General features: G+C 42.5%; 1 protein-coding gene across 2 annotated transcripts in view; it reads left to right on the plus strand.

Annotated features, from left to right (window-relative positions):
* Positions 1-12331, plus strand: part of LOC141804011 (NACHT, LRR and PYD domains-containing protein 3-like) — a 37705-nt gene extending 25374 nt beyond the window's left edge. For both annotated transcript variants that reach the window (XM_074688203.1, XM_074688202.1), the window contains exons 6-12: positions 2986-3199; positions 3463-5260; positions 5353-5526; positions 5811-5984; positions 6235-6408; positions 8822-8868; positions 8993-12331. In XM_074688203.1, coding sequence (XP_074544304.1) covers positions 2986-3199; positions 3463-5260; positions 5353-5526; positions 5811-5984; positions 6235-6408; positions 8822-8868; positions 8993-9525 — 3114 coding nt within the window. In that variant the 3' untranslated portion in view covers positions 9526-12331. The remainder of the gene's footprint in view (positions 1-2985; positions 3200-3462; positions 5261-5352; positions 5527-5810; positions 5985-6234; positions 6409-8821; positions 8869-8992) is intronic.
* The last annotated feature ends 394 nt before the right edge of the window (positions 12332-12725 follow it).

A 12725-nucleotide genomic window follows, 5' to 3' on the forward strand; every position in this document is an offset into this window, starting at 1 on the left:
GGATATTTTCTTGGGTCACTTTGGGCCCAGTACCAACTGAGCATGATTTAAAGTCCACAGCCTACCGGAGTATTGTTGCTGACCATGTCCATCCCTTTATGAGCACAGTGTACCCATCTTCTGATGGCCACTTCCAACAGACACACTCCATGTCATAAAGTTGGAATGATGGTTTCTGGTTTCTGGTTTCTTCAACATGACAATGAGTTCCCTGCACTCAAATGTCCTCCACAGTCCCCAGATCTCAATCCAATAGAGCACCACATCCAAATGTGGTGGAACGGGAGATTCTCATCATGGATGTTCAGCCGAAAAATCTGCAGCTACTGCCTGATGCTATCATGTCAATATGGACCAAACTATATATATATATATATATATATATATATATATATATATATATATATATATATATATATATATATATAAAGATCTAACTGGACTGCTGGATATCTAACCAGCAAACCACATATAATTGCTGCAATGATATACTCTAACCTTCAACAATCTTCAATAATAGTGCTGAAAAATCAAAAGAGCTGAGTCTGAGACCTTCTGACTTATTCAAACCCTGAGGACAAAGAGGTGAAGGGTCAGCTTAAGTGTTCCCCGAACAGATGAGTCTTTAGACATCTCTTTGAGTAGAAAGCGACTCTGTGGAGTCGTATAGAGTTAGGTAATTCATTTCACCATTTGGGAACAACAGAGGAGAAGAGTCTGGCTAAAGATTTAGAGCCACGCTGGGCTGGGTGCACCAGTTGTCTTTCACAAGCAGAGCGTAGTGGACCAGAAGGAATATAGACCTGGATGAGGGATCTCAGGTAGGCAGGAGCTGTTTTTGTCAAGTTTTGTAAGCCAGGAGAAGAGCTTTGAATTGGACTGGAGCTACTGGAAGCCAGTGAAGCGAAATTAACAGTGGGGTGACTTGCTGTTTTAGGCTGGTTAAAGACCGGACGTGCTGCTGCATTCTGGGTAATCTGCAGAGGTTTAAACATACATGCAGGGAGGCCTAGGAGGAAATGGCAGTCGATGCGTGATATCTCAAGGGCCTGTACCAGAAGCTGCGTGGCCTGTTCTGTCTGGTAGAGCGCATATATATATATATAGACAGCATATATATATATATATATATATATATATATATATATATATATATATATATATATATATATATATATATATATATATATATATATATATATATATATATTAGTGCTGTCAATAGATTAAAAAAAAAACTAATTAATCGCACTATTTTCTGTAGTTAACTGAGATTAATCTAGATTAATCGAGAAATGTCTTATATGAGCTACCAGTAATAACAACAAAAATGTGTTCCATCTTCATATAAGTTAAATTTCAAAGGTGCATGAGTCAATTAAAAAAGAAAAAGGAAAGATACTGCTGAAAATACAGAATGTTTAACAATTTTTTACCCTATAAAGATAATTTGGCTCAGTCTTTCTGTACCCTCACACACTCTCTCTCTCCCTTTACTTCACTCACACACACTCTCCCTTTACTTCACACACCCACCCTCTCTCCCATACACCCCCCCCCCCCCCCCCCCCACACACACACACACACACATACATATACCCTCTCTCCCACACACACACACACACACACACATACTCACACATACCCTCTCTCCCACACACACACACACACACACACACACACACACACACACACACACACACACACACACGCGCGCGCGCACACCCACCTACAGAAGTTCACAGAAGTCCACCTGTGAGCGCGATGCCCACTGCTTCCTCAAGCATGTTCCTCTGCCGCTCTCTCTCATTCTCATACAGAGTGTGTATTCTTGTCATGATGGTTCCTCTCGACGGTGTATCATATGACACATCTCCTGATGCCGCTCGAATAACCTCTTTCAGTCCCTCGTCTTGCAATATGTTAATTGGGCGGCAGTTTTTCGCTATCCACATAACCAGGGAGTCCGTCACCTTCTCACTCACAGACTTAGTTATCCGCCCACGAGCACCACACTCCAGCAGCGTTGACTGACGAGGCCCCGTGGACGTAGCTTTGGCAGGGTGTTTTGCTTTGACCTGCTGTGAGCAGACAGGATCCAGGAGACAGAGACTGAACAGACTGCTGAAGAAACTCAGTCCTGGACCCTGTGGAGGTGGAGGCTGGCTGACTGGACAATGATGGACAAGCTGTCAGCATCTATTTTCTTATGGACCTTTTTGTACTTTCTAAACACTTTTTTACTTTTCTTTTCTTGATTGCTGCTGTGACTTTAATTTCGTTGTACTTGTTACAATGACAGTAAAGTTCTATCCACAAGATCGAGCAATCAAGGCCACATGAGCCTTAAAGATCAGCTGGTTATCAATCATGACACCCAGATTTCTGGCGGAGTTTGTTGCACAAGTTGATCAAGCAGGACACTGATCTGTGGCTGATCTGAGGGACGAGCAGGAGGGTCAAAGAGCTCAGTTTTGGATCTGCTGACTGTCTTTCAATAAACTAAGCATCTGTTGCTCTACTTCTGCTCTTAGCATTCGCCAATACACCAGATGATCGACCCAACTCTTTTCAGTGGAGATCTACCAAAAATTGCTTCTGGATAAGACAGTTACAGCGCCAACTACAGGCCTGGCATGCTTACTACAGCTTCCCTCAGTGTTTCCGTGTAAACAGATTTTTTTTTCACAGCGTTTTCACAGTGTTTTAGCCTTTTCGGTCGAAACCTTGTTGTTTACACAGGGCCTTAAAGTGTGGTTACAATCAGGCATATATCTAGCGGTGACACTTTTACAAGATCACTTAGAAACTCCTCACAGGGACTTAAAAATAAACCTTAAACCATTGAAAATAATGAAGGACCAAATAACCCCAAAATAAACAATAACTTAAAAGAACTCCTCTCTGAAATATAATAACTATTCTGTCACACATGGTCTGATCTTACCTTCTACAAGTTCAACCTGACGTTTTCCTCTATTCCAGCTGCTTCAGGAGAACATCATCAGCTTTGTAAAGAACGAGATGAAGAAGATCCAGAGAGCTCTGAGTCCAGATTACCCAGAATGCTTTGAGAGTCAGAGGGAGGATGAGGATGAGGATGAAGAGCAGAGGAGGAGCAGAGAGGCCTTCTTGAAGATCACTCTGCACTTCCTGAGGAGGATGAAGCAGGAGGAGCTGGCCGACTGTCTGCAGAGCAGTAAGAGGAATTGAACACATTAAACATGATGGAAAGAGGAAATGGAGACAACATGGGAGAGGTTTACATTTCAAACTCTGCTCTGAGTACGACGCTCACATTTGTATCACATCTATGAGCTGAGACAAACTGTTCACAACTGACAAGCTGAAGAGATTTCAGAGACAAGCTAAATCAAATCCATCCTGATGTCTAAAAGTTGAAACTCTTTAGACTGATTGTAGCTTCACTTCATTCATTACATTTCTGTTTTCTTCATTCAGGATCTTTTGCTCCAGAGTGCAGACGTAAAGTGAAGTCCACCTTGAAGAAAAGGTTCCAGTGTGTGTTTGAGGGCATCGCTAAAGCAGGAAACCCAACCCTTCTGAACCAGATCTACACAGAGCTCTACATCACAGAGGGAGGGACTGGACAGGTCAACGAGGAACATGAGGTCAGACAGATTGAAGCAGCATCCAGGACACCAGACAGAGCAGAAATAACCATCAGACAAGAAGACATCTTTGAAGGCCCACCTGGAAGACAGGGACCAATCAGAAGAGTGCTGACAAAGGGAGTGGCTGGCATCGGGAAAACAGTCTTAACACAGAAGTTCACTTTGGACTGGGCTGAAGACAAAACCAACCAGGACATCCAGTTCACATTTCCATTTACTTTCAGAGAGCTGAATGTGCTGAAAGACAAAAAGTTCAGCTTGGTGGAACTGGTTCATCAGTTCTTTCCTCAAACCAAAATAGCAGGACTCTGCAGGTTTGAAGAGTTCCAGGTCCTGTTCATCTTTGACGGTCTGGATGAGTGTCGACTTCCTCTGGACTTCCACAACAACCAGGTCCTGACTGATGGTACAGAGTCCACCTCAGTGGATGTGCTGCTGACAAACCTCATCAGGGGGAACCTGCTTCCCTCTGCTCGCCTCTGGATAACCACACGACCTGCAGCAGCCAATCAGATCCCTGCTGAGTATGTTGACATGGTGACAGAGGTCAGAGGGTTCAGTGACCGCCAGAAAGAGGAGTACTTCAGGAAGAGGTTCAGAGATGAGGATCAGACCAGCACTCTCATCTCCCACATCAAGACCTCCAGAAGCCTCCACATCATGTGCCACATCCCGGTCTTCTGCTGGATCACTGCTACGGTTCTGGAGGATGTGCTGAAGACCAGCAAGAGAGGACAGCTGCCCAGTACCCTGACTCAGATGTACATCCACTTCCTAGTGGTTCAGTCCAAAGTGAAGAGCATCAAGTATGAAGGAGGAGCTGAGACTGATCTAGTCTGGAGTCCAGAGAGCAGGGAGATGATGGAGTCTCTGGGAAAACTGGCTTTTGAGCAGCTGCAGAAAGGAAACCTGATCTTCTATGAATCAGACCTGATGGAGTGTGGCATCAACATCAGAGACGCCTCAGTGTACTCAGGAGTGTTCACACAGATCTTCAGAGAGGAGAGAGGACTGTACCAGGACAAGGTGTTCTGCTTCATCCATCTGAGCGTTCAGGAGTTTCTGGCTGCTCTTCATGTCCATCTGACCTTCACCGAGTCTGGACTCAACCTGATGGAAGAACAAACAACATCCTGGTGGCCTCAAATATTCAGAGTCAAACCTAAACTGGACTGTCTCCATCAGAGTGCTGTGGACAAGGCCTTACAGAGTCCAAACGGACACCTGGACTTGTTTCTGCGCTTCCTTTTGGGTCTCTCTCTACAAACCAATCAGATGCTATTGGGTCTGCTGACACAGAGAGGAAGTGACTCACAGACCAATCGAGGAACAGTCCAGTACATGAAGGAGAAGCTCAGTGAGGATGTGTCTGCAGAGAAAAGCATCAACCTGTTCCACTGTCTGAATGAACTGAATGATCGTTCTCTAGAGGAGCAGATCCAACAGACCCTGAGATCAGGACGTCTCTCTACAGATCAACTGTCTCCTGCTCAGTGGTCAGCTCTGGTCTTCATCTTACTGTCCTCAGACAAAGATCTGGACCTGTTTGACCTGAAGAAATACTCTGCTTCAGAGGATGCTCTTCTGAGGCTGCTGCCAGTGATCAAAGCTGCAAACAAAGCTGTGTGAGTGAAAGAGAGAGACATTTGAAACTGAATTCATTCTGTTCATGATCAGTGAAACCATCTTTTTGTTCTCTTTCCATGATCTTCTTCAGGCTAAGTGGATGTAACCTGTCAGAGAGAAGCTGCAAAGCTCTGTCCTCAGTCCTCAGCTCACAGTCCTCCAGGCTGAGAGAGCTGGACCTGACGAACAACGACCTGCAGGATTCTGGAGTGGAGCTGCTGTCTCCTGGACTGAAGAGTCCCCACTGTAAACTGGAAACTCTCAGGTCAGTATGAAGCTGGAGCTCAAATCTGACTGTCAGGGAGAACAATCCTTTGAGTGTAAGGTATGCTTAAAACCAAAGGCTCTTTATAAATTTAAAGTTTCACAATATTTTAGAAGCATGGATTGGAAAGTCACACATTAAGTAGATATTTACTAAGAGCATCTGATTGAACAATTCCATTCAAGGAAGCAGAGCAAGTAAGTGAAAATTTCACAAAACATGCATGGCCTGTGATTATTTAAAATTATCAAGCACACTGAGCAAATAGTATTGTGTCTTTTCAGATTTTCTGGATGTAACCTGTCAGAGAGAAGCTGTAAAGCTCTGTCCTCAGTCCTCAGCTCACAGTCGTCCAAGCTGAGAGAGCTGGACCTGACTAACAATGACCTGCAGGATTCTGGAGTGGAGCTGCTGTCTCCTGGACTGAAGAGTCCCCACTGTAAACTGGCAACTCTCAGGTCAGTATGAAGCTGGAGCTCAAATCTGACTCTGTCAGGGAGAACAATCCATTGAATGTCAGTGTCAGTGACTTAAAACACAGAACTCAGCATGACTCTAAAGTTTGTCCAATCATCTGTAAGGAGAGGTCAGGAAACTGTGAAGTGGAAACTCTCAGGTCAGGTTTTCTGCTCATTCTGTTTCAGGCTCTATGTTCACAAAAAGTCATCATCAGTTCAATTTCCTTATTGCACCATTTTCTAACTCCAGTCTGTCAGGATGTCTGATCACAGAGAGGGGCTGTGCTTCTCTGGCCTCAGCTTTGAGCTCCAACCCCTCCCACCTGAGAGAGCTGGACCTGAGCTACAATCATCCAGGAGACTCAGAAGTCAAGTTGCTGTCTGCTGGACTGGGAGATCCACTCTGGAGACTGGACAAACTGAGGTATAACCAGACAAGAGCTCCAAGACCAAATGGGCAAAAGAAAGCATCTCATTTCCAGAAAGAAATTTGGTTTTGCATATTTTTTTAAGAGAAGTGATTGGGCCTGAATCAGGCACTCACTCAATACATGTCAGCATAGCATGTTCTGCTGGCGTCGTGAGTTAAGCAGATGCTAGATTTCTCTGCTCTGCCAGACCCATGACTAAAATAGCTTTGAAATGAATAAAAACCAGCAAATGAGCACTCAAGTAAATGTTGCACCCTTTAATAAAGATGAATTCAAGCCAGAGAGCAACAAAGGAAGACATAAGATCTAGAAAGAGCAACAACATGAAAACAGGTTTGAAGTAGTTAACTTAAGCAGAAGCTAAACCAAATGGCAAAAACCAACAGTGATGCTTGTGGCGAATCGTAGATACTAACATAGTTGAGGAACTTCGACAAGAGAATAATGAGTCTTTCTGGGACACAAAAGAACCTTTGATAGGCTGGAGTCATCAAAAGGCAAGGTAAAAGAACAAATGGAGAACCACAGAAAAGGCTAGCCACAGCAGAGAAAAGGGTGAGCAACACACAACACAAATCGTGCTGCTGAATGAGTCGGTGGGAGGTTTGCTGAGTGTGTTGCGCAGATTTACTCATTTTTTCTTTATTGGTAGTCCTGCTTGTGGAGTAATGAAGTTTTACATATTTCTCAGACTCTTTCGTATTGTTTATTTGCAAGTGGGTGAACAGATTTGTAATTAAAATGCCCTTCACAGCAACAGTTTTTTCGGCCTATCTTATATTTCCAGGCTGGGGAGGAGGACCAATGTTTTGCTATTCAATCATTTGCTGAGATTGGAGACTCCTGCATGTTTCCTCCGTGTGAGACCTTGTAATATTTGATTGCCACTGAGTCACGTGACTGAATCCTGTGAGCTGATTGACTTCTGAGGCAAGCATACGGCAAATGTGGACTTTCATACACCTCTTCTTTGCCGTCTACACACTGTCCATTTGTTTATTGTTCCGAGGCAGTAATACTGGATAATGTACAATTGCTCATCGTTAGTGCAACATTTTGGATAATATTGTTGTTGATATACAGTATATCCCCCACCCCTAGTTATTAGTTATAATTTTTCAAGATTTTAAAGTTTCCTTTGTTAGTGTCAATATATATTTGGTGAGAGGTATCTGAAAAGTTTACAATGACTAATGACTTGCCGAACCGTTAATGATTTCGTTTTGGGTTATAACTATGATTAAACAACTGAGGTGTGTAAGTATAAATATGTAAAGCCTAAATTAAAATGTGAAAAAAATATATATATATACACTCTTGGTTGTGTAGTTACACGACAGGCAGCCAGGTGTTCCAAAGCGTGAAGGCTGCCAGAAAACCAGCAGAAAGAGTAGCCACACGACACTGTGCCATTCAGTCTGCTTCACACAGTACATTTACAAGGAGCTTCAGAAATTGGACTATGAGCTTAGTTAGCAAGAAATCAGACTATTAAAATGCATATAAACAGATTAGTCAGACCAAGGATAGACTGAGCATAGATTGATTGATACACGCTGATAATTCAGCAGGACTTAGTGGGTCTCAAAAGCATCAGGGAGGAAAACTTACACACTGAGCCAATAGACAGCACAATGCAAACAGCTAGTACCCAAAATAAAATCTGTGTCAGTTGTTTGGACACTTTGCCAACAACAAGGATGACATCCGCCAAAAAGAAGTGAAGTACCTCTTTCATAAGGTGAATTTGATTTTCTACAATAATGCAGCAGTATTAAAACTATTGATTTTACTTGCAAGTAATACAAGATTTTAAGTTTTTGTGAGAATTTTTTTTTTTTTTCATAAAACATCTTCATTCTCGCTGATGGGAGTTTTCAATTCCATTGTTTCAATAAATAACCCTTAATCGTTCAGCTGTGCATTTTCATTTTAGTTACTTGGTTTAAAATTATACAAATAGTTACAGAATAAACTGAGTCGAGTGGCATAATTGTCATTAACCAAAATAGAGGTCAGACAGTTGTGATTTTGAGTTTGCCATAGTTGCTCAGCTCTACTTTATATCTCTATCTGCAGACAATGATCAGATTCAAAGTCTATTTATAATCAGCTTTATATTCTGAAGTGTAACTTTAAAAGAAGAAATTAGTTTCTTCTTTAAAGGATCAAATGAAGTAAATGTTGGAAGATAGAGCAACAGGCAGCCTTTGCTTTTTGAATCTTTTTCTCCCAGGATCTCCAATCGGTCAGAAAAAGTGACGGTGTGATAAAGACAGTTGGCTCAGATGAGTTTCAGCCTGTTTCTCTGTCACAGGGACAAACTGAGGATCACTGCTTCATGTTGAGCAGCAGTTAGGACTCGTGTTGGACAGAAAATCATTCTGACTGTGTTTCTTCCTCCAGGGTGGACCATGGTGAACAGCAGTGGTTAAAACCTGGTCTGAAGAAGTGTAAGTGTGGAATCACTTTGACTCCAGATGAGCAAACAGCAGACTGTCAGCTAACAAAGAATGAAGCCTTCAGGTGTGTCTGATGATAAACTGCTGCTGTGTTGTGTCTTTTTCTCTCTGTCAGATTTCTGTGAACTCACTCTGGACTCAAACACAGCGTACAGATACCTCAGCCTGTCTGAAATCAACAGGAAGGTGGCACGTGTTAAAGAAGATCAGTCATATCCTGATCACCCGGACAGATTTGACCACTGGCCTCAGCTGCTGTGTAGAGATGGTCTGACTGGTCGCTGTTACTGGGAGGTGGAGTGGAGAGTTGGAGTTTATATATCAGTGAGTTACAGAGGAATCGGAAAGAAAGGAGACAAGGATGGCTGTCTGTTTGGATATAATGATCAGTCCTGGAGTCTGAGCTGCTCTGATAAAGGTTACTCTGTCTGTCACAACAACAGAGGAACACTCCTCCGTCTCCCCTCGCCCTCTGACTCTGACAGAGTAGCAGTGTATGTGGACTGTCCTGCTGGCACTCTGTCCTTCTACAGAGTCTTCTCTGACACACTGATCCACCTCCACACCTTCAGCACAACCTTCACTGAACCTCTCTATCCTGGATTTTCATTGTGCCCTGGGTCCTCAGTGAGTCTGTGTTCTGTGTAGGAGGGACAGTCTCCCCCACTCTACACAAAAAGCTGCTAAAGATCAGATTACCCAACAGTTTCACCTGTTGACAAAGAACTAAGATTACAAGCTTTAAATGTTTCAAACTGAAATCCTTCAGCCAAAGACTGAGTTAAAAACAACAACAGGGATGTGAGTTTAAAAAGAAAGAAATAAGTCAGCCGAATGTTTTCAGTTTATAGCTCCTAAGAAGGACTGATAAAGCAGAACCAAACACAGAACTCATTCAGACTGATACAGAAGAAAACAGTGATACCAAGACAAGGATGCTCCTCACAATGCATGGAGGGTTTCACCCCAAGTCCAGCACCCTGAGGATGTACATTAAGCTGAAAGATGGAGGCTGAGGACTAAAGAGTGTGAAAGCCACTATCCAGGATGAAACAACAAAGATCCAGGAGGAGGTCAGGAAGATTGCCCCAAGTAATTACCTGCTCAGTGAGTACCTCAGGCAGGCAAAAACCCAATGTGGAGGACAGCAAGGGACTTTCATAGAGGGACAAGCACCTGCATGGCTTGTTTCACTGACAGCCACTGGTTTGTTTTATTGATATGAGCCACTTCCTCTGAGTCAGGCTGGACTGAAAGAGAGCAACCGATTATAGCTGCATAAAGACAGGCCCCAAGCACAAGATCAACACAGGGTGGTGTCTACCCCACAAGACAGCACCTCAGGAACGGGCAGTGCAATGATCCCCCTGAGACAGTTTAGCATATTACAGCAGTTTGCAAGATGCTGGCACGTAAGGCCTCATGAAGCTCCAAGTGGCTGGCATGGTAAACACATCAGTGCTGAGTTTGAGTGGAGGTCCTGGGGTCGAAATAGAAGACATCTCCAAAAAGAGCAGAGAATGACCAGGCCAAGATGTACTAAAATGAAGCAGACTTGCATAGCTCAGGAGAGGACCACAGCAGCTTAACTTTGCTTAAAATGTGTGACCCAGCTCATGTCCTTAGACTGACCAAATTTTGATTGAAAGCCCTATCCTACATGTTGAGGCCAAACACCTAAAGAAAAAGGCGGATGTACCACCATACCTGTCAACAGACACACAAAACCCACAAGACTTTTATCTGCTTTTAGTTCAAGCGGCTGTAACAGAGAACTTCACCATCCACAGCATAATCTGAAAAATGACTAGCAGGTGGAATGATTACACTTGGTTTGAAGTGATTTTGTTACACCACATTTCAAAGTGAGTTATCACAATGGTATATCTTGCTGACTGTTACTAATAATAGTTAATATAACCCCAGAAATAGACAAGCATCTAAATGCTGTCATCAACCACAGGAGTAGACGCCATCAAACACTGCAGGTCAACTAGCCTGAACAGAAAAGAGAAAAGTCTTTGATTTGAAACATGATTCTCAACAAGTAGTTAACTGATAGTGCCTCTATACTGTAATCAGCCCGACCTAGCTAAAGCTAATGTTAACAAGCTATCTTAGGCCAAAATTAGCCCTCACTGTCACAACATGTTTGGCTAAAGTTAGCCTGCATCAGCTAAAATTAGCACTCTAGGTTAGGCTTATGATAGCACGTGCTAGCTCAGGCTAATGTTAGTATGCACTAGCTAATGCTAATTTTGGCTAGCACACATTAGACAGGCCTAACATTTGAAAGCTGTTGGACTCTGGCAGGACCTGACTGATCAAAGGCACAACAAAGTCTCTGTGCCTAACATCACAGCAGCAAATGAAGTTTAGTAGTGAGGAGAGAGATCTGTGTTTTTCCCTGCGGAAAAAAAATTCAGCGGCTAATTTTGTAGTGGTGGACATTGGGACATAACTGTCAGACAGAAAAAGGACAGAAGAACAGAAGAAAGCCTAAGAGGAGAGTGATAAAGCACAAGCTAACAGCTAAAAAAATTAGTGGCAAAAACACAGGCCTAAGGATAAAACATGAGCTACAGGCAAAAACTCAGGCTAAAAGCTAAAACACAAGCTTAAATTAATGCAAGCAAATTGTCATACTCCAAAGTTAGCCTGTGCTAACAAAAACTAACATTGGCATTACAAGATTGTCCAGCAATGGTGTGTCATCCATCTTCATAAGTGGAATGAAACAAAAAATACAGTGGGCTTCTGGAGTGAGATTTGGAAGTTCAGGGATGCAGCTGACATCAACCCATTTCAGGAACTTGCCATGGCTGCTGTGTCTGTGTGGTCCTTGCCACACTTGAATGCTGAAGTTGAGAGAGTATTCAGTCAGATGTCTGTGGTAAAAAGCAAACTCAGAAATCGGATGTCCTTGCAGACCCTTAACTCCATCTTGTAAATCCGATATGGTCTCAAGCTGTGTGGTGAGGCTTGCTATGAGCACAAGCTGCCTGATAATGTTGTGCAGCTTTTTGGCACATCAGCTGCTTACTCATTTAAGTCAGCTCCCTCAGTTGCTGAACCTGCCATAGAAAGCCTTGACCAAAATGATGATAACCTACTTTTCCTGTGAACCAGAACACCGTATGTGTGTGGAGTGGGGTCTGAAAAAAAACAAGGAGCCTGAATTAATGCCAGACCAGTTACCATCATTCTCTCACATTGCCATTGACAGTTTTTGTCTGTTGTCTCTTTTTGGTCCATATAGATTGTTAATGTTGTCAAGTTAAAACCATCTATACAAAAAAATTGTAAAAAATGTTATTGTTATGGCATAATATGTTTATGTTTTACTGTGACTTGTTGTGGGCTCCTACAGGTAAGTGGAGTATAAAGTTATAAACTAAACCAAACTTAAAAAAAAAACAATTAAAAAGAAAGAAAAACTTAAAAAGACTATATATATTTTTTTTTTAAAAAAAAAACCTAAGTAACTGCCTGAGTGTGTCTTTTTTTGGTCACTTTGCCGGCCCCAAGCCCGGATAAAAGAGGAGGGTTGGTTGTAGAGCTAGCAATTCCGCCCTACATAACAATCGTGATTAAATTTGCTATAACATTTAATACTACAGGACAAAACGAGCATTGAAATAATTTAATGTCTTTAATGTTGAAGTTGTTTTGTTTATTTGTAGTTCTAAACATATTTAGGGTGTTTTTTTATTCACTTTTGTCTCTCCCATGATGTTATTCCTCTCTCCTACAGCGTTCATTACAATTCATGCAAATTGCCGATAATACAAAATAGATGATGATGTCATTTAGCGACTTTTGGGACAGCCAATAGCTACTTTCCTTAC

This window comes from Halichoeres trimaculatus, unplaced genomic scaffold (genome assembly GCF_033239565.1).
Source record: "Halichoeres trimaculatus isolate MK-OKI-2021-1 unplaced genomic scaffold, fHalTri1.1 fHalTri1_scaffold_15, whole genome shotgun sequence".
NCBI classification, from domain to species: domain Eukaryota; kingdom Metazoa; phylum Chordata; class Actinopteri; order Labriformes; family Labridae; genus Halichoeres; species Halichoeres trimaculatus.